The sequence below is a fragment of the Pyrgilauda ruficollis genome, unplaced genomic scaffold (genome assembly GCF_017590135.1).
Source record: "Pyrgilauda ruficollis isolate IOZ18807 unplaced genomic scaffold, ASM1759013v1 scaffold39, whole genome shotgun sequence".
Taxonomy (NCBI): Eukaryota; Metazoa; Chordata; class Aves; order Passeriformes; family Passeridae; genus Pyrgilauda; species Pyrgilauda ruficollis.
In genome coordinates, this window is record NW_024525378.1 from 6,401,840 (window position 1) to 6,428,010 (window position 26,171).

General features: G+C 45.0%; 2 protein-coding genes across 3 annotated transcripts; one reads left to right on the forward strand and one right to left on the reverse strand.

The window, feature by feature from the left end:
- Window positions 1-613: 613 nt before the first annotated feature.
- CLCN6 (chloride voltage-gated channel 6) lies at window positions 614-26,081 on the reverse strand. 2 transcript variants are annotated; one of them, XR_005955878.1, is made up of 24 exons: window positions 25,901-26,081; window positions 25,107-25,166; window positions 24,014-24,079; window positions 23,424-23,489; window positions 22,699-22,765; window positions 22,195-22,301; window positions 21,837-21,963; window positions 21,201-21,268; window positions 21,046-21,104; window positions 20,290-20,422; window positions 19,817-19,930; window positions 19,396-19,562; window positions 18,408-18,534; window positions 17,898-18,024; window positions 17,422-17,575; window positions 17,168-17,327; window positions 16,916-17,022; window positions 16,124-16,310; window positions 15,550-15,707; window positions 14,583-14,739; window positions 13,775-13,882; window positions 13,249-13,374; window positions 11,363-11,938; window positions 614-2,143 (listed from the first exon to the last, which is right to left on the reverse strand). XR_005955878.1 is itself a non-coding variant. In XM_041476486.1 (23 exons), the coding sequence occupies exons 1-23, from the start codon at window positions 25,976-25,978 to the stop codon at window positions 11,858-11,860; spliced, it is 2,604 nt and encodes an 867-aa protein (XP_041332420.1). In that variant the 5' UTR covers window positions 25,979-26,081; the 3' UTR covers window positions 11,292-11,857. The 2 variants fall into 2 exon arrangements, 1 of the variants encoding a protein (XP_041332420.1); XM_041476486.1 differs by lacking the exon at window positions 614-2,143 and having other exon boundaries at window positions 11,292-11,938.
- LOC121358380 (natriuretic peptides A) lies at window positions 2,502-5,401 on the forward strand. Its single transcript, XM_041476493.1, has 3 exons — window positions 2,502-2,712; window positions 4,198-4,483; window positions 4,704-5,401. The coding sequence occupies exons 1-3, from the start codon at window positions 2,593-2,595 to the stop codon at window positions 4,718-4,720; spliced, it is 423 nt and encodes a 140-aa protein (XP_041332427.1). The 5' UTR covers window positions 2,502-2,592; the 3' UTR covers window positions 4,721-5,401.
- Window positions 26,082-26,171: the final 90 nt, after the last annotated feature.

Genomic DNA, 26,171 nt, shown 5'->3' on the forward strand with positions numbered 1-26,171 from the left:
AAGTTCATATTAATTTACCAGGGTGATAAGACCGAGATAAACAAGTGATTTTTATAGCTTAACAATGATGAGCTGAGTTCTGACATTTCACACTCCATTTGCTTTGGCAGAACTGCAAGATGGATAATTGAGGGCAGAATTTGGCTGTGAAAATACAACTGCTACTGTGACAGGCAGCCACTTTATCCCATCCCTACACTTCACTACATTGTACATGGAATAGGGCACAAAAGATTCCTGTCTTAGAAAAGTATTGTCAAGGCTGAAGTCATGCTGCTGCATCTTATTTATCTGCCATGGGACACAGAAGATGAAAAAGAACAAACCAGTAAATACTATCTTGGGGTCTGACTTAATGACTAAAATCCTGCATAATTAGATTGTTTCACAGGGACAGGTTACTCAAAGCAAAATATTTCACATCTGAGATTAATGTTGTGTCCCTCAATTTCTTGCTGCTGGGTTTGTGCCCCAGGGGCTGCTGTACAAAAAACAAAACAAAACAAACAAACAAAAAAAAAAGACACAAAGGAAATCTCAGAGCAAACTACAAAATATTTTTGTACAGAGAGCACTAGATAATATTTAGTGTGTGGGGGCTGTGAAAGGAAAGAAACAAGAAATAGAACAATAACAGATTCTAATTATCTTAAATTGGACACTCAAAATGAATGAATAATTCTGGTTTATCTTCTCCAACTTTTGCAGTTTACAAAACAAAGTAACACCTTGGCACAAACAAACACACACAAACCAAGAGCAGCAGGAAAAGAATACTTGTAACTAATTAAAGAACTATACAGACACTGCAGTGTAGAATGTTAATTGTAAAAAATAAGCTATAAATAAGCTATCAGGATCTTAATTCTTTTTTAAAAGCACAAAATAAGAAAGTGTTGGAGTACACAATAATACAAAAAAAACAGTATTGACTTTATGTTCTGAAAAAAATAAAGCATTGAGGAAAAACAGAGCTCTTACAATAAAGGGCTTCATCGGAACATACACAGAGTTGGGCTGACTTCAGGCTATATTAGGAAGAAGTAGCATTTGAGCATGACTTCACAACCTTGAGAATGTCCTTTCTAGTATAATTTTGGTAGCTGATCATGTGAACAGTATGTGCACATGTTTGTACATAAACACCACGTTAAGACTTTTAAGACATGGGAAATACTTTATCATTCTATTATTATTTTGAAAATGTACTCAGGAGATTCTTTCAAGATTTATGTTCATATGAACAAATTATTACAACAAATTATTACTAGACTGACATTCAACTTACTCCTACATTTGTTGTTTCAATTTAAAATAACACGAAACATTTAGAAAATGCAAAAAAAAAAAAGCCATTGTTTCATGATTTAGAACTCTCTTGCATTTCTGTAAAAAGATTCCATTTTAGTTATACTATATGTACAAAGACAAAAATGGAAGAGAAATTTGAAGCATTTCTGTGCTTTTTAAATTTCTCATCTAAGAATAGGCAGTTTCTAGCTAATTTTAAGACATTCAGCACTCAAACAAATAAATACTTTTAGTTTGTAATATATTATATTTAAGATTTTGTTTTAACTCCCCACAAAACTCACATATACACAAATTCATCCATTCTTTCTTTGGGATCGATTCTGAATAACACCAGCTATCTATTTAAGCTCTCATTGAACAAGTTTCTTTCTTGTACGACGGTAAAATAAGTATATTGCTGAAACTGGCTGCCTGTTCCTTAAATTTTATTGATGCAGGGTCAAGCCTTACCATCAATGCTCAAAGAAATCCCATTATTTAAGCATTTGGCTGTTAATAACCGTTAGTGTTTTTCAGTGGTGCCGAAGCCGGTGTCGCGGAGGGCTGGAGGTGCTCGCTCTCCCCACAGTCAGTCTGCACTGAGGTGCAGATCGAGGTGCTGCTCTTGTTGGTAACACACAAATACAAAGTCTCAGTGGTGATATCACCTCAGTAGCAAAGGGAAAAGTGGCCCAAATCTGGGATTTTCAGCACACTTGCTGGGAGGTGGTGGCCGCGCTTATTCCATATGAGAAGGAAAGTGTGCACAGTACTTTAGGTGTCCTGAAAGACAATTTATCTTCATTCTTGATTCTTCACCAAGTACTGATCTGAATGCCTGTTGTTTCCCCTGTAAAAGGCAATTTCCTTACGGAAATCTTCTAACTGAGCAAAGTTTAGAGCAGTTTTGGGATTGTTTTCCATCTCTGTACATCTGACCATAGGGGTCTCTTGAAAGAGAATTGCTAAGAATTTCCAACTGGACTATGTAATCACAGCGCCTGGTATCAAGAGGAGGGGGAGTGACATGAAATCACTGACTTGTGACATACATTCCTCAGCAGCTGCTGCCTAATGACAGCTAATAAAGGGAATCTTCCCTTGACAGAGCTGCATGCCTGCAGTGGGACTGGAATGTGCCCAAGATAAACCCACTGATAACCTAGGAAGCAGGGATCACCCAAAGAGTATAAAAGACAAGCTTCAGAAGAGAGACAACAGGACAAGGAAGAAAGAGACTTGAAGGGACATCTCAGAAGAAGCAGCTTGAACTTCCCTACTGCCAACGAAGTCAGCGCCATGGACACTAAAGGCTCATTTTTCTATGGCTTCCTTTTGCTGCTGCTCATCCAGCTCCAGTCCAGCAGAGCCAACCCTATCTACAGCCTCAGCCCTGCCAAAGAACTGGCCAGCATGGAGGTGAGGACTCTCATTTTGCAAGGTTAAACTTCTGGGGGGCTTAGCAGAGTGTGAGGTGGTGCTTTGCCTTCCTTTTGCATGATTGGATTGCAATAACCACATCAGGGGGACAAAGCCTCAGCTTTTCAAAGGGGTTCAGAGAAGCTCTGTAGGGCAATATCCTCCCGTGCTGGGTTCACCTGAGCTCCTGGGCAGTAGTGGGAACCAAAATCGTGATGTTGCAGGATGCCTGCTTTGGTGTTTAGGTTCTATTTCTTTTAAAGATACATCTTCCTGGGAACAAAGTTCCAGGGAAGGAAAAAATCATCAGAGTAGCTCCATAAGAACAAATAGAAAACTCTGAGGTGGGGTCCTGTCTGTATGTTTACCCCTGCTCCACAGGGCAGCCATATGGCTCTAGCTTTGTGAATTTGAGAGATCTGGTTGGGTATGGATGAGAGATGAGGAGGTAAAGTGGAGCACCCAAAGACAAACTTTTAGAACTATTACTAGAGGAATAGCACAATCATTTAGTACGGCTCATCAAGAAAAGCTTCCAGAGCCATAAAATTACCTCTAAGCATTTTAACAAATAATAGAGAAAATGCATTGTTACAGCACAGTACAAACTTGAGACTCTGATAGGATCTGAAAGCTCAAAGCTTTCCTTGGGCTGGTTGGTACCAGTAACCAACTTCTCAAAGCTGCTCTCAGGCCCTAAGAACAAACTCCCTGAGCTGATAAGGACAATCAAAGCTAAAGCTGCCTCTGGGCTGTTTCCTGCAGCCAGGAAGAGTGCCTTCCAAATGCACTCACTGTCAGGCAGGCCATAAGGCTCATTCCTCTATGTTCATATTCTAGAGTCGGGCAATTAGATTCCTCTAATTGGTTGAGCTGCCCTTGAGGAGGTTATCTGACCCCAGTTATACAAAGCTTTACAAATTACAAAGAATGGCACCCAGAAGGCAATCACACAGCAGGCACGAATTTACCATACAGGTATTTTCAGTACTTTCAGGAGTAGCAATCCTGTAATCCCTGGGACAGAGATTAGTGAAAACACCTAGAGCTTCTCTAAGTGATGTCCATTGAAATAGCCAGGGGTGACAAAGCAGCAAAGTGAGAACGTGGGAGTGGGCTATGTGGCTAGAGGTTCTCTCAGACTGTGTACCACCAGCGGGCTGAGTGGACCCTGTGCAACCCACATCCTCTATTTTCTTCTCTGCCAAGATGTCTTCTAAACTTGCCAGTAAGGTACACATGATGGCAAGCAGCTTCACTCAGTCCACAAGGTGAAGCTATGTCTTCCCATAGATGGAATTACTGGGAGCAGGGATATAATGCAGAGGACAGAACCCAGTGACCACCAGGAAGGCTGGGATCCAACCTGTCAGTCTCCCTAAGGTGGGCTATGGGACCATCTATGAATACAGAACAGAAGGACTGGAAGAGTTAGCAAATGACCACGAAATAAGGAATTTCATTAATTTAATCCTTCTCTTACAGGCTCTGCTGGAAAGACTGGAGGATAAGTTTGCAATGATGGAAGCCCTGGAGTCCAATCCCGACCTGCAAGAACCCAAAAGCCAGGAGGAGATCCTGTCGGAACTCGCCGATGACAGTGACAACCAGAAGGCTGAACCCAGGCTTGCACCCAACACCCCTCTGTCCTACAGGGACCCCTTCCTCAAGAGACTGAGGGGGCTGCAGATGCCCAGGATGATGAGAGATTCTGGCTGCTTTGGGAGGAGGATTGATCGGATCGGCTCCCTGAGTGGGATGGGCTGCAATGGTGAGTCCTGTCTGAGCCATTCCACTGAACAGCACGGACCGTGTGCCATGGCACAGGGAAGGAGCAGCTTCTCGTTTCAGTCTTTAAGACACAGTTTCAGAATTAATTTGAGCCTAGTATTTAAGTTAGTATTGGTTTTTCAAAAGCACTGCTGACAACGGTGACACGCACAAAGACAAAAACAGATTCTAGTAACGTTTATTTCATGTTTGGTTTGCAGGTTCCCGGAGAAATTAGGATCAACCTCCCTAGAACCTGCTCTGAAGAATGCTTTACAGTACCCCTTCCTCCCAAGATGAAAGCCAGATGCTTTCTAAGCTCCTCAACAGAAAGTTATTCCTATTTTTATTTATTTATTTATTTATTTATTTGATGTTTTTTAAAGAACATTTCTTACGTTAGCACTGACAGACCATCTTTAAATAAAACTAACACATTAGACATCTGTGCTGGACCTCTCTCCTGTCTGTTGCATTAAATTTTCTTGTATTTGCCTAAAGTCAAAATCTTAAGTTTTATTGATATTCTGGTACCCACAAGCCTGGATCTTACTTACATGAGACAGAGAAAATTTAGTAAAAATGAAAATTAGTTTTTGACTAGAGGCTTTTCCTCTGCAGTAAGAAATGCTAAGAGGTTAGCAGGAAAAAACAACTTGCTTAACACTCAAAGATCATCATGAGTTCTCCTATAGACAGGATTTCAGTGATAAGAGAGTCCTTTTGCTGGTTTAAATTATTCAGTCATGGGAACTGCCACAAATGCCCCACGTAACCAAAAGTTACATGAAAAGAAATAAATAAAATCATACCACTCCACAAGTTTCAAGATAACCAGAGGGAGGAAAGGGAATTCATTGTATATGCTTTCTAGCAGTGACCAAATAAAGGTTACGAGCATCAACAGAAAGATACATCATTAACTGTGTCTTGTCTCACTCTGCACGTGGCTGAGATGCTGATTCCCAGAATTTCTTGAAGGATCCTCAAACGTTTGAATATTATCATGATATTCCTCATGAGAGGGTAGGTGGGATCACTGAACTACAGAGCAGCATTTATCACTTTCTGGGAGCTGTTCTAACATGGCTAATGGGGACACTGCAAGTCTGGTTAAGGTTTATTTAACCATGGTTGCTAGATTTCACACCTAGGAGCTGAATTTGACCCAAAACATATTTTAGCACCCCACCAAAGAAGGAAATATTGCCAAAACCACATTCAGTCAGCACCCCAAGGAACAAAGCTTGGATCCTCATGTGAGCCCCAGCAATGGCATCAAGCCCAGCTCAACACAATTGTCCTGTGGTTGACTGCATGTACTGCTAGGAACTGTGTTATTTTGAGCACCTCATGAGCCTCATTCCCAGAATCTCAGTGTATTCCCAGGTACCTGAGTACCCTGAGAAACCTGTTCAGGGCTTAAGAAGGCAGCACCAGCACAGACTCAGCTGGAACAATCCAATTCTGACTTTGCTTATGCAAATGGTGACAGAAAGAGTAGCTGGTGAGGATAAGGAATTGTAAGGCAGGTGTTCCAGAGCTGCTGACAACAGCTCTCAGGGACACAGCTCCAGGGAAAGGGTAAATTCAAGCACACACCCCTCCTTGCACAAGGCCAGTCACAGCTAAGGCTGCTGCAACACTTCAATAGGGCTCATGTCACACATCACTTTTGTGACAAGCCACCCTCCCAGTCACTCCTGGCAGTGCTGACATGGCCTCCAAGAGGGATCTGTGTGCTCCTCTCCACACTGGGCCTTGTGATTCTTTCCCAGGGAAGAAGGGCAGAAGTCCAATCTGAGGGAATAATTTTGCTACACTCCAACAACAGTGTGATACAAATTCTCTCCTTCCAGCAGCACCAGCTACAGATAAAATATTTTGTGGAATAGTGGCCACACAGGTTTCCCTGACAGAAGAATAACTTCCCAGATTAAGATTCCCAGCAGCATCGGGATCTGTGTGCTCCTCTCCACACTGGGCCTTGTGATTCTTTCCCAGGGAAGAAGGGCAGAAGTCCAATCTGAGGGAATAATTTTGCTACACTCCAACAACAGTGTGATACAAATTCTCTCCTTCCAGCAGCACCAGCTACAGATAAAATATTTTGTGGAATAGTGGCCACACAGGTTTCCCTGACAGAAGAATAACTTTCCAGATTAAGATTCCCAGCAGCATCCATGGGACACCTCTGCAGTGAAAGAGACAGTGACTTTGCATTTACTCAATTTCACAGATCACAGGGGTGTGAAGTCACCCTTTGGGGAGCCCTTGAGGGGACAAGGGGCTTTGTCTTCTTAAAAGGCTTTCCAAACACACCCACTGCAGCCCGATGGGAACATGCAGGTGGGTCCCTCCACAGCAGCAATGGGCAACAGCCTGACTTCCCCTGTGCTGCTGAAAGTAAAAACAATTCATGTACTCCAACAATAGCTCTTGCTGAAGCTGAATTTTACCCAGTCAAGCACAACTTGCACAGACACTGTAAATTGTCCCTCCCTGTCAGCCCCTCAAGGCACAAAGCACTGATTAGTTGAGTGGAATGTGCTAAAAATGGCAAGAAGAGGCAATGCTTCCTGACCTAAAGCCAGGTGGGTCCAGTATTAGCAGCAAGCCAGTTCCTGGTGGAACAAGTCTGTATTAGCTTGCAGTCAGTAAGTTAATAGACCCTGCAGTCTGGGAGAACCTAATTGAGGGTAAGCAATCGAGGAAAAAAGCATCTCTGACTGGATTTTTACTGCTACTCCCATACACACACTGAGCTGTAAAGCACCCTCAGGGAAATCTTGCAGCCAGATCAGAATAGTGCTGCACTCAGGAGTAAGCCCTGGGAAAAGCTGAATGGGACAAACTCGACACTGATCAGCTCTACAGCAAAGAACATCACCCCCAAGGAAAAAAGCTGCCACTGGTGATGTGAGCACTGGATCAGAGAGAGCAGGGAACAATCTTGTGAACAGCTATTGCGTAAATGAAGAAATATCCCAGTGGGACCAGAGAGGGACCAGGCTAACACCCTCCACACAGCTATAATGACATTTTCCACCTCCTGCCCTGCCAGACTTCATTCTAGCTCCTGAACAGCGTTTGGCAGTACCCATTACTGCCCATGCATAACTGAGCAGCTTGCTTTCCTTTGGAGTCTGAAACACAGTAACTCCATTAGTGTGCTCCATGCACGCTGTAAGGCTGAGCCTTGTTTGAATAGGGGTCTGCTTGGCATGGTGTACATTTGCAAATTAGATTTGATGGTTTCTCTGCCCCTCAGACACTGCACTATCCCTTATCCAGCTTCCCTAAACAAAATGCTTCCACTGAAATCCAAGTTGGCAGGCAAGAATGCCAAGAGGAGCTGTCAGCACTGCTTGGTTTCTCTAAGAAATCATATGTCAAGTACAGGGCACACACCCTGCACTGCTGCAGGGAGAAGTGGAGCTGTGCCAGTTCACATCCCAGTCCAGCCACAACCAGCTTGCTTGATTTACTTCTCCTGAATCTTGGCCCCCAAAGGCCTTTGTTGATTGACATCTGCTTGATAAGCGTGTCCCACACTTCTATGTGGGAAAGAAGGAAGATTTGTAAGATTTCCCCCCCTATTACCATCTCCTGACTGCTCTCAGAAAAAACCAGCACAATCCCACACATAAAAAGCAGAGTGGGGAGGAGGTAAAGTTTATGACAACAGAAAGTGGTGGGAAGGCAACTAGAGTCATGCCTGCTATGCTGGGAATTGGGAGACAAGAAAAGAAGAATAAAATAGTTGTGTTAATTCAGCTATCCCAGAGAGATATTCTCTGGTATAGGCATCAAAGAGCTGCTGGGAGAGTCAACAAAAGTATCAAGGTTGTCATGTCTTAGCTGTTAGTCATGAGTTTTCAACACAGTATTGTTTTCTACTGAAACTGGTATATATGGGTTCCAGTCTCTGCTTTAAAATGCTTAAAGTATCAGTAAGATGTGTGCTGAACCATACCCAGCCCATACAGCAATCGAAACAGCCTGGAGAAAGGGACATCCTACTCACTTTTAAAGTGTTATCTCAACATCCAAACCTCACTGACAGACTCCCCTCCCTTCCCAGACAGCAGTGGAGCTCACTGACGTCTCATCCCAGCTCCCAGTAAGCCTTTTCAGACACTGCATTTGAACAGTGGATGCAGAGGAGACTCTGTGTATCCCACTGCCACTGAAAAGCCCTTCAGCACCCTGGACAACAAGAGCAGCTTCTCTCTTCTTATACCCCTGCAACAGCCAAAGCTCCAGGCAGCCATCCTCCGTTCCTTCCAGTGCCTGCTGCATGATTCACAACTGGGAATGCACATGCCTGTATGGGAATGAACACACACTGAAGAGGCAGCTTGTATCCTGCTAGCAAAGCAAACATTAGAAGAAATAATATTAATGTCACTGAACACCACTAATTTTTTTCTGCTAGAGCCCCAGTGTGTCACTACAGGGACAATGACACATGCTTGGATCCAATGAGTCTGTAAACCTCTCCCATTCCCTCCTATGTTGCTGCATTTACAGTCAAAGGCAGCACAGAGCTGAAGCAGAGTTCCCCCAGAGTTCTCCTGATGACTCCTCCCTACCCCTGTCACAGTCATATTTTCTGAAAAATCAAAAAAAACCCACATGGAAAGGTAAGTTGCTACCATTGGAATGGTTCACAGTAATTAATAATTCAAAACTGCATAATTAACACTGCACAGGAAGCCACGAGGCAAGGAGGAAGGCCCCAGACCAAGCCCCTAACCTTGCCATCAGAACTAACCCAGTTCTGGGTTATTTTTCCCTTAGTGTTGCTCTGTTAAAATGTTCCTGGCACCTATGTTAGAATAAGTTTCTTAGTAAATCACTTAGCAACTAGAGCCAGGGTAGAAGCAGTAAGTGTGTTGTAAGAAAGGAATTAAGTAACTGAAGTGTGAGAAGACTGATTCAACACAAACCCCTTGGCAGCAGTCCTCATCAGAAGAGAAATACTGCATCACCAAATGTCAGGTGAACTTGTAATTCCTTTTCTGCAGGCTACAGAAAGGTAATTGCACACTGAGATTTCCCTTTAAAGCAGCTGACAGGGTCACCCACCATCCTCATTGAAAATGTCTTTACTGAAAGAATTAAAGGGTGTTTTTCAGCTGAAACATTTGAATAAGATGCCCAGGCAGAGCAGACAGTGCTGCCAACAGGTTGAAAGCAAAGTGCCTTCTCATGGGGAAGCATCTGGTGCCCACAAAAACCCTGACAAGATTCTCCAGCCTGATTTGTCTGGATTGACCAACTCTAGTCTCAGCAGCAATGACAAAGACATCCTGCAGCAAAACACCCTGCTGTTTGTGTACAGAAATAAAAGAGGACAAGGCAAACAACCTAAGGAGTCTTATTCATGTGCAGGAAGAGAAGGAACCTTCCCTTCCACACACCCTCACTCAACATGAGCAAGAGGAGAAACATTTGTCATGGGGAGGCACAGGACATTCTTGACAGGTGTTCTAACAGTACAGGATTGCCAATTCCACCTAAGTGATCTGAAGTCCCACAAAACCAGGATTCCTATGATTCATAATTACCCAGGAGCACAAATCCTTTGAGTGAAAGGTAGCCTAACATAAGCATATTTCAAACCTACAGCCCAGCTTCAGGGAGTGCAAATGGGTGCTGGAAGTTTGCTGGGACAGCTCAGTGTAAGACCAGTGCTCAGGGAACACAAGCATTTCAGACAACACCTGCAGAGACTATCCAGACAGAACAAACATCTCTACTCTACTTACAGGGAAAGAACTTGCAAATCAAGGGTAGTAGCTGATGCCAATTCCTATGCTCTAAGGAAATACAGAAAATCAACAAAGTCTGCCTTCTGTCCCAATTCTCACCTAGCCAGCTCCTTATGGCAGACAAGAGGTTAACTGGAGAGCTCAGAGGCTGTGTAGAAGCTTTTCTGGAATACATTCCCCATGCAGCTTGTCCCAGTATCTTGGCTGAGAGAATGCTCTGTGCTTTATCAAGCCAATCAGCCCTGCAGTCCCTGAGGCACAGCACTGGCTTCCCACTGAGGGTTATCTGCACAGAGAACTCAGGAGGGCAGGTGCCTGCTGGAACAATGCAGGTGCTGGCCAGGATGGTACCTGCTAAAGCACTGAACTGGCTGCAACTGGCTCCTAAGTGCTGATCTTACCCTTACAGATTGCAAACATTATCCCAAGCATTTTTAGAGCACAGACAGCCCCACTTATTACCTGCAGGAGATCCTGCCTTAGTCACCAGCAGCAAGTATCCCTCCTTATGGCAGCCTGAAACTACAGCAACTCCTCTTATGACACAGAGATAATTCAACCAAGCCCAGAGACCACCAGTTCTATTTGCTTCCACAAAGCAACACTTCTCCAAGCTCTCAGGATGTGGAGTTCCCTGGTCTCTGACTCCAGTTGGAAAGGTGCCCCAGGCTCTCACTGTTTAAGCAGCGCAGGGACAAAGTGCCTACAAATGCCAAGAAATGCAGGAATGTCAAAGTGGAGTGCCACCAAGCATCTTAGAAGAGTCTCTTACAGGGAGATAATAGTAACAGCTAACAGGGAAGAGATCTCCTTTCTCTGAGATGTTCACAAGTGTACTAAATATTTATAAACCCAAACAGTAACAGAAATGTAACCATTTTGAACTCTGAATCTGCTGAGCTACTCTCAAAAGTTACCTGATGTCAAAAATATCACAGCAGAAACATTTCCCCAGGAAAGGAGAGAAATTAAGAACAAATGAAGCCAGAGTGAAAAAATATGGGCAAAGGGGAACACTTGCAAAGACAGGTATATTTCCAAAATGCTGGATTTTTCAATACTGCTTTTGCAAGAAACAATCCTCAAGAGCAGCTATCTGATACCTGCAAACTTCAGTATCTCCTCTCAGTGGTGACAGTAACTTCCTTCTCACACAAATAAGGCAACAGTTGCAGGAGCAAGGGAGGAAGAAGAAAAGGGAGTCACACAGGAGGAAGGGAAAGATACTGCAGTTCTTTGCCCAGGACACAGTGGAGGGAAATGGTTCTTTCTTCCAACTCTTCAGAAAACCCCAAAATAAAATGGCAGAACACACAGTGTCAGGACAACATCTGATGGAAGGAGATAACAGGGGGACAGGGGAAGAAAACACCTGGATCAAGAGTTGTCAAACCAAGTGCCTGAGGCCAACCAACAGCTCTGGGCTCAGGCAGCTCCTCTAATTCTCTGGCTAGCAAAATGTTTCCCAGTTCCCCAGGCTTGATATGCACGTGAGAAGCCAAACGGGAGGTCTTGGGCCTTGTGTTGTCCAAGCAGAATGCGAGCATGTGTGCCAGCTTGGAGAGGGAGGAAGCCACACTGACAGAGGGGCAGGGGCATCAAATGGTCTGATAGTGCTGCCTCAGTCTTGCCTGCAGGAATTCATGGGTCAGGTTGTGCCGAGTGATTATCCCAACAACCTTAAACAGGAAGAAAAGAAGAAAAGATACAAGTCTGTATCAGAGATGTGCCACTGAAAGACATTCATAATAAAGTGGTCATTCTTTTCAACACCCCAAAAAGAGGAAACCTGAGAGCAGTTCTTGACCAGTGTTGAGTTAGAGCGGATTCAAGTTGAAATTCACAGAAACAAGGTTTCTCCCTCTACCAACACTTACTCTTCAGGCAAGAATGCTGATTTACCTACACCCAAACAAACAGCTTAACCATTGCTGTGGTGTCTGGCACCAGTAGGATCCTCTGCCTAGGAAGGGAAATCCCTTCTATGTCAGACAGCATAAGGATGTAAAATCCTTTGGGAAGTAAAAACTGCAATTGGAAATAACAAAGCTGTCTTTTAGGGCTTCATTTAAGACATTTCTGGTATTATACATGACATGAGTTCAGATAGCTCCTGTCAGATACATTCAAGGAAGCTCTCCAGACCAAAATAGAGAAATGGTCAAGACTAGCTAAGAGGTGACTGCACACTGGCAGGTGACAAGAGGGACCCTCTCCCAGCCTGCTGTGGTCAAACCACACATTTCAGCTGGTGAAACACCTCTCTGATTTTACACATGGAAAGAGTTTAGAACTAGGCTGTTCTCTAGTACCACAAGAGCATCTTGTACTAAAATGGAATACGCTAACATCTCGTTTGCAACTCACAGGCCCTGCAGAGTAACTGTGGGGAACCTTGAGGCAGAAAAAGCAGTGCTGCCTCACACAGACCAGGTCAGGCTTAGGGGAAACAGTTTCTCATAGTGGTTATAGGAGGTTGCTGACATCTACTGACTGTTTCTGAGCATTGTAGACGGCAAAGGGGCAGTGAGTCAAGCACAGATATTTAAACATTCCTTTGCTTTGCTGCTCCTGTGAGTAGAAATAGAATACAACTCCCTTCCTACAGAAAAACCTCTTGCCCCAACATATAGGAAATTTTGCTCTTGGCCTTGAATAAAGCCGTGAAAGGAAAGGCAAATTAGTGGCCTCTGATGAGCTCAGGGCCTCTCAACAGATAGAAAAATGGGACATCTTCTACAGGCTGCACACCTGAGACAGGAGAGATGCACATCCTGCTCTTTGCAGGTAAAGGGGAAACAGGCTAGGACACAAAAGATGCCAACAAAGTCACAGCAATCAAGCCTTCAGAGCCCTAAAAAAATCCTATTCTGATCTCTTTAAAGCATTTCTGTTTGATGTTAAAAGAGATCTTAATTGTCCCAAAGATGGAAAATGTTGCATAAACACTGTGGCTTCCTTGCTCAGCTAAGCCAAGACAAGGACTCACCTCTCCAACTGCATTCACAACCGGTAAATGCCTGAGTCCCATTGTCCTGAACAGGTTGAAGACTTGTGACACATGAGTATTTGGAGAGACAGTAAAGGGTGATGGGTTCATGTATGGGGTGACATCCTAAGAAAGAAAAACAATCATGTTATTTACAAGAGGCATTTTCAATGTCTCTGGGAATCACTAACATGCAAATCCTACAAGTCCTCCAAGGCACTGATGCCTGGACAGAGTACTTGACTGTGGTCATCTTATATTTCTGCAGAAATATGACACTATTTTGGTTTGTTGAGAAGTTAAACTGACAGGCAACACTTTATTCTAGAAGTAAAGCACCAATGGACACTGTTACCTCATAGCAGGGGATTTCCACATGCAGTGAAGGCTGAATGCTTGAGGAGCACAGGATGTTGGTCACTGTGCCAAAGAGTGTATTAAAACATGCCCTCAATGTTTTTCAAAGGCTTTGGACAGTTGTAAATATATATGAGGAGGGACTGTCACACTGCAGTGCATATCTTACCACTATCATACGAGGGTTCAGCAATGTGAGGTCCAGATCATGGATGTCTGGATAGTGGGGATAATCCTCTAACATCTCTGCGTGGGACAGACGAGGCTGACTTGCACTCTGCAATTCAAAGAAACCCCACTGAACCCGTGTGTCACCATTCCAGACAACACAGGGGCTGCAAGCAGCACAGCAAACCATGCCTCCTAATTGCTCCCCCAGACCTCTTCCTCCTCCCACACCCACACACCCACCTTCTGCAGAGGTGCTGTTACCCAAACCTATGCAGGCCTTTAGCTGGGAGAGAACAGACCTGCTCCCCAGTCTCTGACAAATCTACACTCCACACTGAAGGGCAGCAGGAAACCAGCCTTGTGGGAGCTGGACCTCAGATACTCTCACTGATCTCAGTCACACAGCTGACATTTTTCTGCTAGGACCTCAACACACAGCAGTAAAACACAAAGTATATACTGCTGGATGCTCTATTTGCATTCAATATCTGCCCTCTGTTCTCCAGTACTGCATATCTTTATGCCATATATTCATATCATATATTCTCCATAGCTTTATGCAACAAACAGGTCTGCTGGATTACTTTTTTAACAGTGACTATCCTTTTCCTGGGGATATTTTCAACTTCCTTTACTCTAAGAGCTGCAAGGGAGAATTCATATTACCTGTCCGCAACTTTAAAATACACATGCATTCCTTAAAATGTAAAAGTAGATATATTCTTTTTGGCAGCCCATGAATAGTGTTCCCAACCTCCTGAGAAGGCAGGGATGTCTCTGCTGCAATTCCTGAACAGAAGACTCACCGACTGGCTCTCAGAGTAGCAAACCCCCCGGTCAAGAAGGGTGACCAGCTGCGAGCGCAGGATCAAGCCATGGAAGGTCAAGGGTCTGAAGCGTTCCTCCATGGTCCACTCCTCACTGGGAGACTGGTCAGGGTACAGGTTGGGGTAAGGAGTGTATCTGTGATGGATTTAACACCAGGTGTTACAAGCTTCACATACCCCAACTCCCAAAAGAGCAGCTATTTCAGCTCTTTGCAACTTTCCCCTGAACATTTCAGGGACTCTTGCTAGGGACAAGCAAAAGACTTCACAAAAAAAAAAAAAAATAGGGGAGAGAGGTCAAGAGCCATTATGTGGCCAGAGCAGCAGAACGGGACAGTCTCCTAACTCAATTTCAAATCACTTGCTATTAAAGCAATTTTCAGTGCCAAATTACTCAGATTCTAATAAAAGCTGAAGCATCTGGCAAAATATTATCCTGGGTCAGGATGCCATTCATGAAAGTGAATGGCATCATCACCATCACTGATGTAGAAAATTATTCACTAGACTGGGCTTCTACTTGGAAGTAACAGCAACACAATCCTGGTGACTCAGCCCAGCTACCAGAAAGGTGGGATCAGTATTATGGCACTAGGTCATTAGCTGGGTAAAGTTTCCAGAGCTCTCCCATTTTTGCAGACAAGAGGACATTGATTTCTACAGAAATCTTCCCAGGAACTTCATCTTCTCAATGAAATATGTCTGTACAAGTGTTTGAAGGAAACGTAAGAAGTTGGACACAACCCACTTGCATGGGACTTGGTCCCATGGGTGTGAGACACAGCATTGGCTCCTCAGACCTGACAAATCACTTCTAAAACATGGCTATCAGCACTGTTTCTGTTGACATATGGAATGACAGAGACTGTGTGAAACGTTCTTTACAACACATCTCAACATATGGAAAAACCCTGCTTCCGTACATTTGTGTCTACCAGGACCTCACCTTCTCTCCAACATCTGTTGCAACAGATCCTCTTTTTCAGGAGGCTCCTCTGTTGCTATGTGCTCGTCACACATGTTACGCAGCTCACTCGAAGGGTAGGATTTCATGGACTGGCTTCGCTTGCGCTGCTCTCCAGCTCGGGTGAGGATGCTGGATTTCTGCATACAACAAACAATTTTCAGATACTCACTAGGCAAGCCAACAGTTATCCAAGAGTGACCATGAACTACTAATCATAGCGTTGTGCCACCACATAACATGCTCATTAGCCACTGCTGCTGCAGGACTTGTAAGAATAGCCAATAGGACTGTGCAATTCAGTAACAAATCCAAACATTTCCATGTCTATGCTAAACAGATTACTTTTTCCTCTTAACTTTTGCCTCTAGGAATGCAGCCCACTCTTTTGTCTCTACCATCACCCAGACAATGGAATGAAATGGAGTTCTTTAAAATTTTCTATTGCAGTAGGTGCTAATCTCTTACCCAAAAGCTTAAATAACTAAAGCAAGGCCATTCTGAATGCAAAACAAAGCTCTCTACTCTTCAACCTATCAAACAAGCAACGCTTTACCTTGAATTTGATGTTGTTACTTATCAGTTGATTTCCCTTCATGAACTCCCTCTCATTGCCCCGATTCTCTGTCACCACAGGGAAGGCATGGTGGACAGTCGTGCGCAGGATGCTCACAAGGGACTGGATCCGGGTGTGTGGGTACACGTATGTCAAGTTGGGTTCCATGATGTCACTGGCTTGTAGTCTGGAGAAACAGAAATCCAAGATTCTGCATGCATCAGATCAGTGACAGAAGGCTGGTGATGAACAAACATGAAAACAAACCAGTCCCTAAACAAGATCCTGAAGGAGTGTGCTGCAGTTAAATTGTGCTAGCTCCTTTTACCTGTGTGCTCACCTTCACTGTGGTATCAGCAGTGATGGTACACCTGATTTTTAATTTTTTTTTTTAATAACATAACATTTTATCAATGACGAACTAGAGGAAATGTAGAATGTTCTAACTTACAATAAAGTTTCTAAACACTACTGGGAAGAGACAACAGGTGGGAAGAAGATTACATTCCACAAGAAGCGAACTCCAACGGAATGCATTCACAAAGCTCTTGCTGAACTTCCCAAATCCACCCTGCAGATTTCCATCCATCCCCCCCCCCAGAAAGGGCTTTGGCATCTCTTTCCTCTGCAGGCTTGGTACACAACTCCTTTCACAGCAGCCCTCACAGTTGCCCCTCAGAGCAGCCAGGTACGTTGAGGATGAAGCACCACTCCCCTGCATTAAAGCATTTCTGAGCAAGAATCCCCACCACAAACTCTAACCCACAGTCAGACCAAGAGAAGCAGCCTTACTTATCCATTTCCATCCCAGTTTCCCACTCCAGAAGAGGCACTCCTCGCAAGTTCACATGGATATCATAGATGCCTTTGTTGAAAAAGTCTCCTGTCCACTTGGCTACCTGCATAGCAAACACGAGGTCTACTGAGTTGCTGTTCCAAGTGCAAGACCCCTTGGCTTATGACAGCTGTGAAAGTAACAGAGATTCATGGCCAGCACATGTTCAAGCAGTCTGCAAAAAGCCAGAGCTACAGTCCTGCACTCACCATGAGGGTGATCATGATGGGGAGCCCATAGGTGATCTCATTGGTGGACTCAATGAGGATGACAGTCAGGCTGATGGTCATGCGGACCACTCCTCCCAGGAATGCTGCTGCCCCAATCAGCGCAAAGGTTCCTGAGTAGATGTGATCCAGACCAATGTAACTAGAGCAAAGCACAGAGCCCTCAGATTAGAAAAACCTGCCTGAGAGCTCATGGTGCACCTGCAGCATGTCCCTCACACGCACACTTGATGCACCTTTTGAGGAGGTTGGCGACCAGGCGTCCGAAGGCAGCCCCACAAAGCAGTGATGGTACAAACAGACCACTGGGCACAGAGATCCCATATGTCCAGCAGGAGAGTAAGAAATAGAGAAGGAAGAACAGGGATAGGGTGACTGGGCTGAAAGTACCTGCAACACAAGAAGAATCATGACTAAAGGGGCACGTGTCTGTCCAAGACAGAGTCTTGCACCATCCACCCCTCAGCTCACAGCAGGCTCATCTCACAACAGCTACTGAGTCTCCCAGTCCAAACACACATGCAGACAACAAGTAAGTGAAAAGAGAGGAAAAACAGGCCTTTCTTCCCATCAAAGAGACTTTCACCAGTTATACTAGCAGTCCTCCAGAACCATGAAGGCCTGAAGATGCTGTTAGCCTTGTGGTGCTGCTCCAGCTAAGATGAAGCTCTAAAGCTTAAGTGTGGGATGAGGCAGTCTCCTAACTACTTACCATCCTGGTGGAAGAGCTGCAGGATAGCTGACTCCTGAGGGTTGAAGAAGAGCGTGGCCATGTCATTGTATGTTTCATTTGGGCAAAAAAAAGTTTTGATGCTTGAATTTACATCCTCTGATATATCCTAATGCAGAACACAAAAGACACAAAGGGTTAAGACTCACTGTCTCCTACATTAGCCTTTGGGGAGAATGGAAATAACACTTCTGTTACTGTTATCCATTGTCATCACCCCAGGACAGCCATGCTTTGGGAAGTTCAGACCAAACATCAATAGCAGAGATGGGGCCTACAACATCAATGGGCTCCTTGACTCAGAGCCTGAGTTGTTTGTACAAAAGCACAATGTAGGTTTCACTATCACCCTAAGCTCCTGCAACCCTCCATGGGCTCTCACTGCAGTTCTGTTATGGACTGCACGCTGTCAAAAGCTCATTACATGCCTGTGCTTCTCTGCAGGGTGAACAATATGACAGGGAATATAATATTCACACAAGAGTTCCTCACCTGCAGGCTCAGGGTGTCATTGCCACTGTGCCTGCTGGAAGATATCTGCCGGCATTCCCCCAGAACCATGGAGGCCACAAAGACCATGACAGTGGTTGTCAATGACACAAGCAAGCTCTCCAAGACTCTGAAAGACACAACAAAAACCATACACTGAAGCTACACTCAGCACTGTAACCTAGTCCCAGCTCTGCAGATGACTTTGATAAGGCTGCAAGAAGCAGCAGTCATCATAGCTTAGCATCGGAACAAGGGACACCAGAAATCAAGTTGAATTTTGACATGGCTCCCAGGGATCGCCTTAGCTCCCCTTTTTAATTGGCTGCCCCAAAAAGAAGCTATTTCTGCCCAGAGAGCACACAGCAGTCACACATGAAAAGCCCCAGGGTTCAGTAATGAGTTTCACATGGAAACAATGTTCTGTACATCCTTACAGGGTAAAAGGGTAGATAGGACTGGGCAGGGTGATGCACAGTCTCTCAATCTCTTTTCTAAACTGCTGAAATAAACTTGATTTTTCTCTTTAAACCTGGGCTTTGTGTTTAGGAGTTGTCTAGAGCAAACAGCTGCTTTCAGAATAACACAGAAGTTCCCTCTCTAAACAGCACAGATATTGTGAATTTGATTAACCGACATGATTTTAAAAAGTGAGATCAGCTATTCCATCCACATCAGTTTGGACAAGGACACAAAAAAATCCTGCATGGAGACAAAGCTCTGGTTTGTTCAGCCTTTATGATACAGAGCTCCCTCCACTGCCCTTATAAGAGGGATTTCAATTCTCTCTGTACCACCAAAGTCATAAAAAAATTACAGGGACTGTAACATTTGGTTTCTGGTGTTCACTTTTAAGTTCTATGGAGGATTCATTTAGTGATTTTTAAAACAACCAATCTGAGATTTCCTACAATCCTACTCAAAGGGTCTTCTAGACTGATGCTTTTGCTTTGGGAGCAGAGATCCCTGTACAAACTCCATGCACACATACCTGACCAGCTTTGGCTTGGGATGCACATTGCGCATGCGGTACTTGGCAAGCCTCTTGTTCAGGCAGTTAAAGGTGGCTCCAAGAAGGCCTCCCACAATCCCCATCAGAATGAAGAAGCCCAGGTCCACAGCTGTCCAGAGGTGGCATTTCTTATCAGACTCAGAGCACTGTGCAGAAAAGTGTACAAAAAAGGATTACAGTAGTTGCTGCAACTTCCTACCAACACTTCTGTCTCCACCTAGAGATTTTGAGTAGCTAAGATCAAAGGGCAACAATTCTGAGGGTATCAATGTATCGCAGCTAAGTATAAAGTGCCTTCCACTGAAATACAAACATGTGTCAAAAGAAACCTCCAAACTAACAGACAGAAGCACAGGACTAACAAGAGACTGCAGAGTGGGGAAATAACAGCAAATCTTACCTTAAACTCCCCGAAGTTCAGCAGCCCAGGGAGCTGGAAAGACCCCCAGCTTCCAAACTGAATCCCAGAGCGGAAAAAATTCAAGGTGAAAGTGGCAGCCATGGAACAGAAAAGCTGTGGAACGAAAAAAAAAAAAAAAAAAAGATTGGCACAGTCAGCTCTTCCTTGAGACCTATGCCTGGGCAAAGGAACTGACTGTGGAAGGGATCAGAATGCAGAGAGCCCAGGAACAAAAGCCCAGTCTCCCAGGTAAACTAAATCTGCTGCCTAGAGCTGTCCCACAGTTCCAGATAATACCAGGCTTATCTCTGCCCCTGATCTGTAGTTCTGGAACACTGATAGAGCAGGCAACCTTCCTCCTGCCAAGGCAGCTCAGGAAGAGGCAGGATAATCAGAATGTCCTCATGGACAAGCCCTACCAAGGGGAGCCCTCTTCTCAAGAAGAGACACAAAGAGTCAGAATCACCACTCACCACTTTCCATGTAAGTCCCTGGTTCCAGAAGGAGGAACCTTCTTCCAAACTAAAAAGAGTGCCTCCAATTGGGGCTCCAAAGGCAGCTGCAACCCCTGCAGCTGCTCCAGCAGATACAAAATCCCTTTTATCCCTGAGATGAAGAGAAAAACAAGCTCAGTTTAGCAAATTAGAGCTCTGGAGATGCTAGGTTCTGCAAATTAAGAGATTGTCCCCATTTATGGAATATCCCAGGGATTCAGGAATGAGAGTTGGGAGCAAAGCTGGCCATGGCAGACACCACCATTTGTTCATTAAGCTGCAGCATTGTGCTCTTTCTGTAGAGCACAAACACAGAGCAGAATTCTGGTACTACACAACTGCCCAGTATGTGAGGAACCATCCCAAACCATGGACTCCAGCATCATTTGAAAGAATTACAGAAACAAAAGGGCAAGAATTTGTTCAAATTCAGGAGAACCAGCCTTCTCTGTAGTATATCCTAATCATAAGGGGTGAGCTTTCAACCACCCACATTAAAGGTCTGAAATGAGTAGAGATCTGCTGAGGAGCACAAGAGAACATCTATGAACAGGAAGACCAGAGCAGCTTGAAAGAGTGACACCCTGGTGTTGTCTTGCTGCAGAAAGAAACTGCAGGACTCTAGAAAGAAATTGATAAAACAACTGCCTGGTTCACCCCAGCCCACCGCCCTTCTCTCAAGGAAGTCTGCTCACTCATCCTCCTCTCCCCTCCTCCACATCCTGGGTACAGTACCTGTCACTGCAGAAATAGGGAAAGTTAAATTGGATCTTCCTCAAAGAGATGCTCTGGAACTACAAACAAAGTAAAGATTTAGAAACACAGGAGATGGGAACTTACTCTTACAAAACAGTGGCGTGACCAGGACCGTGGCTCAGGCCAGCACTAACCTGTGGCAAGCCCGCACCCACAACAGCACCACTGTGAATCATTGGACCCTCCTTCCCGACAAAAAGACCTGGAAAAACAGAGTTTATTGAGGGAATGCACTTTCCCAACTGCCACCCTCCCTTGCTGACAAAGCCAGAAGAGATCAGCTCACCACTCCCATGCCATGGCACATCTCTGTGCCAAGCCTGCAGCTCCTCACAGGGAGGTGCTGACCTCCTGCTCCCTCAACAACCCCAAATATTTGCAAAGACTTGCACAGATTCTGCACTCCAAGTGGGTGGAATAACTGAAAAACAACTGTGACAAGGACTCTGAACTCTCCAGGTTATTCTGCTCTTCTGCCCTCAGGCTGCTCGTGACAATGTGTCCTGGAACATTTTCAGGTCTCTCTCTTGGATTCTGCCACAGAGTCACATGTGACTAGCCCACTCAGAAAATCACCTGTTTCCCTGATAGTCCTGATCCTTCTATTTATTCTCTACTCTATAAATGCACTCAGGGCTCATGACTCTGCTCCAAATCATCAAAATCATTTTACTGAAAGATAGGGCCTTCTGTGCCCTATAAAAGGAGAGAAAACATTTTTTCCCCTTCAGTGACACCCAACAAGATCAATATATTAGAGCACTCCTTACCTCCTGCCACACTGAAGAGCACTCCTGTAGCTTTGCACACCACTGTCCGCAGACGCACGACCCCTGGAACCTTCACTCCATTGAGGTAGCACTTAATTTCAGGAATTCCTGACCCAGCTGCTACAGGCTGCAGAAAAGAAACACTGACACTGTGGTTCTTTGATTTCATACCTGACCAACAACTTCTCATCAAAGAGCAAGGGACCAAGAGACCCTGCTTAGCTAAATCAAATAGAACTGTGAAACTAGTTTGATGCTTTGGGGCAGAAAGTGTTTCTAGCAAGGATGTTTCATATCAAGGACGTGTGTGAGAGGAAAGGAAGGTTGTGTAAGGAGCAGCAATGAACCGAAGTCTTACTTGGATCAGGACCAGAAGACTGGCAAGAAAAACAAAGGTCAGGTTGAACCCCAGCAGCTCCAACAAGGACAGTGCAAGGCAGCCTTTCTCAGTGCACTCCTCCACCGCTGCAGGGATGGTCAAGGAAAACAACATTCCCCACACCAACACACAATCACTTGGTAATATCTGGGCCTCCCACTGGCCTCAAGAGCCAAGCCTGTGCTTCCTAATCCAGCCAGAGCAGCTAACACAACCTGTCAGGAAGCCAGGCTTCCTTTGCAAAGCTCAACACTGAATTAGGAAGAAGGGAAACCACTCATTCTTTCAGTCTCTGCTTACGTACCCAACACTGGAAACATTTCTTGGTTTCAAGGGCTGAATTACATAAGCAAGTTGAAAACTTGCTTTATTATGAACAACATGCCCAATGGCAAAATTGTGAAAGTCAGCTGTTCTGAGCAAAAGATGGGAACAGAAAGGGAATGGTCACTTGAGTCTAGCAAGGTCCAAGGTAAAAGATACAGCTTTGTACCACCTGAAACTTGAGCTGGGTAAAGAGCCGCACAAAGAAATCTACAAAGAGGCCCACCTGGGAAAAAGAAGACAGAATTGCCATCATTAATCTCTACATACAAATAATGAAGACCACCCTCTAGTTAGTCCTACCAGAAACATGTACACAGGGGGAACAGAAAATGAAGAAGACAAACACATCATTCAGAGTAAAGCAGCTTTGAAAACTCAGATTTCTTCCCTCTCTCTCACTGGGACAGATGCATCCTAGCATTATTCCTGAAGAGATGCATTTCTGCATCAAATTAGTACCCATTAAAGTATTAATCTGGCACCATTTTAATGCCCTCAACATACATAAGGGTACAGAAGAAAGCTGGTATTTAATTGAGCTATACAGTCAGCTGAGCTGATTTTCACAGTTCAGCCACAAACTGTCATCCTTTTTTACTAAGTTGTTTCCTTTGGACAAGTTTTCCTTTATGCAAAATTAAAGGATTTGCCAGACTACTTTACAAAGAAAACTCAGTAAGTTCTGAAAGAAAAAAAAGGCTTCCTGAAAAAGAGTCTATAACAACATGCTATAATTCCCAATATACAACTCCATCTACTAAGCTCTCATCACCATGAAAGAGAATGCTTCCTCTTAACTTTACTCCTTAGCCATTGATTTCTAAATTGTTCCTGCTTAGTCTCCTGAATTTTCCTCATTCCCCAAACAGCATGATCCTTACCAGTCCTGTACAGACTCCAATAGCAAAAACCAGCACCCACTTCACTGCTTCGTATCTCTGGGCTTTCTGTTTGGAAAGAGGATGAAAAAAAGAAAAAGTAAAATAAAAGCAACACAGAAACAGGGATTTTCTGGAAGGTGGGTTTAGGCTCCACAGCTCAACAGCCAGAGGGATAAATCAATAGAAGACTGTGCTGTGACAACAGCAAATTGAAAATAGGAAACTGAAAGACTCAACATCTTGCTTTTTTCAAACCTGAGGATCACAAGAGATGCTGGGAGCTATAATCTCCACTGGTTTTTTGGGTGTTTTTTTGTAATAGAGAAACCAGGAGAACACGTAGAATTTCAGTCATAAATAAGAAAAGAATTTCCATAAAATTTCCTGCAGTGCATATTTAGAATCACAGAATGATCTGGGTTGGAAGGGACCTTAAAGCTCATCTCATTCCATCCTTCTCCATGGACAGGCACACCTTCCCCTTCCAGGCTGGTCAAAGCCACATACAAAAAGGTTTTGAACACTTCCAATCCACAGTTTCTCTGGACAGTTTCTGGACGGTTTTAGCTTATGAAAGAACAAGGTCCTACCTTGTTGTCCATGCTTTCCAAAATTTCCAAGTACGGGTCATTGATACAGCGATCATAATCCAAGCTCTGAAATGTGAAAAGGTCAATTTAGGAGAGTCAGCTGCAACAGGCTGTTAAAAAATTACATCTAGAAGACCTTGTTAAAGACCACAGAAGTCATTGCTACCCCCACAGTAGATTCTGCAAACAACAGTAGGAGATAATAGTCCTGGAAACAACTTAATTTAAATATTTACATCAGTCAGACCCTGAAAATCACGAAGTGAAAGAACAGAACAATTTCACTGCTCAAGCTGAGAGAGACAGTGAAACAAACAGAAGCACAACTGATTTATACATCTTTATATTAGAGAAGTCACACTGTACAGTTTTAGACTTTATGTGTCTCCACTTTGACAGTGCAGGGACAACACTGGATCTTTATATTCACCCTCTCACTGCAACAGGAATACTAGCTAGGAACTCCTGTGCAGATGAACCGTATCAATTCTTCAGTTTATCACAGCAAAGAGTTAACAGCAATAGTTTCCCACTCACACTCACAAAACTCCACTAGTTCTATCCACATCTTCACCTTTTCAAGCCAAGCTGTAACAGGCTGGGCTGGTGGCACCCATAATGACAGCAACTGTTCTGAATACTTCAGGGCCACCAGACAGTGATGCAAAAAGCAAAAACCTCCTGTAAGCAGCAGAATCTGATATATGGCAAGATCTGCTGTGAGCCAGCATGACAACACAGACAGCAGAAAGGCAACTGTACAGATACTTTCTATAGTCACCACAAAACAAGGCCACCAGAGCCTATAAATCTCACACTGGAAAAGAGGGAAAATGCACCAGGCTCTGAAAACGAATTTTCTCAACAAGAATCTGACTTGAGAGCCAACATTCAACCTACTCACAGAGTTTTAACCCAGAAACATACAAAGATGAGGAACAGTTCTTTGCAAGCACAGCAACTCTTGGTATTTCTGCTGATGTCAATGCAACCTAATGATCCACACTGAGTATCTGCCCTGTTAAAAACTCAAACAGATCACAACCTGTCTGCAGTTCTTATCACAATAATATCAGATTAGTTAATTCCCCACCTCATAGTCTTTGCGTGGAAGGATTTCATCCTCCTCTTCATGAGTTTCTCCCAGGATCGTCTGCAAAACAAATGAAGGAAAAGGAAAACCATGAAGGGAACGAATGCATTACAGCTGTTCATGAACACTGCTAGCAAAGCCAAAATACACAAGTCCTATACCACTGCTGCTGATAAACTGGGAGTGTGGATTACCAGATCACCACTTGTTTTGTGGTAACGCTAAAGGGTCTTACCTTACAGCTTGTCCCTCAGCCAGAACACACATCACTTCTACATAGGAGCTCCCAAGAGCAAAGCCCTAAACCCACATCCCTTTTCCTTCACAGCAAGGGTTACAGGGGAGCACAGGACAACAATTCTGAAGAGACACTCCGCAGTGCTAGAGTCAGAGAGAGCTCCTGCCAGGACCACTCCCCGTTACAGCTGCGAGGGGCAGCGGCTTCAGGCGCTGGGTTACGAGGCCCAGACAAAGGATGGGCCCGGGGCAGGGACAGCGCGGGGCTCCGCCACTGCCGGCGAAGTACCAGGCCCGGAGCAAAACGGGCGGGAACCGGCTGGGAACGGGTGTGGCTGGGGCGAGCATCGGATAAGAGACTGGGCCACGAGCAGCACCCTAAGGTGGGGACACCGGGCTCTGAGGCGCGGGGCCCAACACTACAGCACCGCTCCCCGCCCGCCTCAGGCGCTCCCCAGAGCCGGGTGGGGCCGGGCCGAGACCCGGGGTGAGGGGGCTCCGCCAGCACGCACGAATCCAGAGGGGGTCAGGGGGCAGCTGAAGGAGGGCGGCCGTACCAGCTCCTCGGGGGTGCGGCTCTCCCGCTCGCCGCAGCAGCAGCAGCACAGCCCGGCCCCGCACCCGCACCGCGCCATCTTCCGCCGCCGGCCGCGCCCCGCCCCGCCCGCCGCGCGTCACTCCGCGCGCGGGCCCCGCCCACACGGCATGGCCGCGCCCCCGTAGCCCCCACGGCCCGATTGGCCTCGCCTGCGCATGGCCCCGCTCCCACAGCCGGCCCGACCGCGCCCCCGCCGTCCCACCTGGCCGCGGGCCCGTCCCTCGCCGGCA

What these genes read in the sequence shown, in the direction of transcription:
- LOC121358380 (XM_041476493.1), top strand. Translation starts at nt 2,593, where the DNA reads ATGGACACTAAAGGCTCATTTTTCTATGGCTTCCTTTTGCTGCTGCTC. An exon ending in AAGAACTGGCCAGCATGGAG is followed by an intron (nt 2,713 to 4,197) that starts GTGAGGACTCTC and finishes CTTCTCTTACAG; the next exon opens with GCTCTGCTGGAAAGACTGGA.
- CLCN6 (XM_041476486.1), bottom strand. Translation starts at nt 25,978, where the DNA reads ATGGCGCGGTGCGGGTGCGGGGCCGGGCTGTGCTGCTGCTGCTGCGGC. An exon ending in TTGGAGTCTGTACAGGACTG is followed by an intron (nt 22,766 to 23,423) that starts GTAAGGATCATG and finishes TCTTTTTCCCAG; the next exon opens with GTGGGCCTCTTTGTAGATTT. An exon ending in GCTCTTCAGTGTGGCAGGAG is followed by an intron (nt 21,269 to 21,836) that starts GTAAGGAGTGCT and finishes CTGTTTTTCCAG; the next exon opens with GTCTTTTTGTCGGGAAGGAG.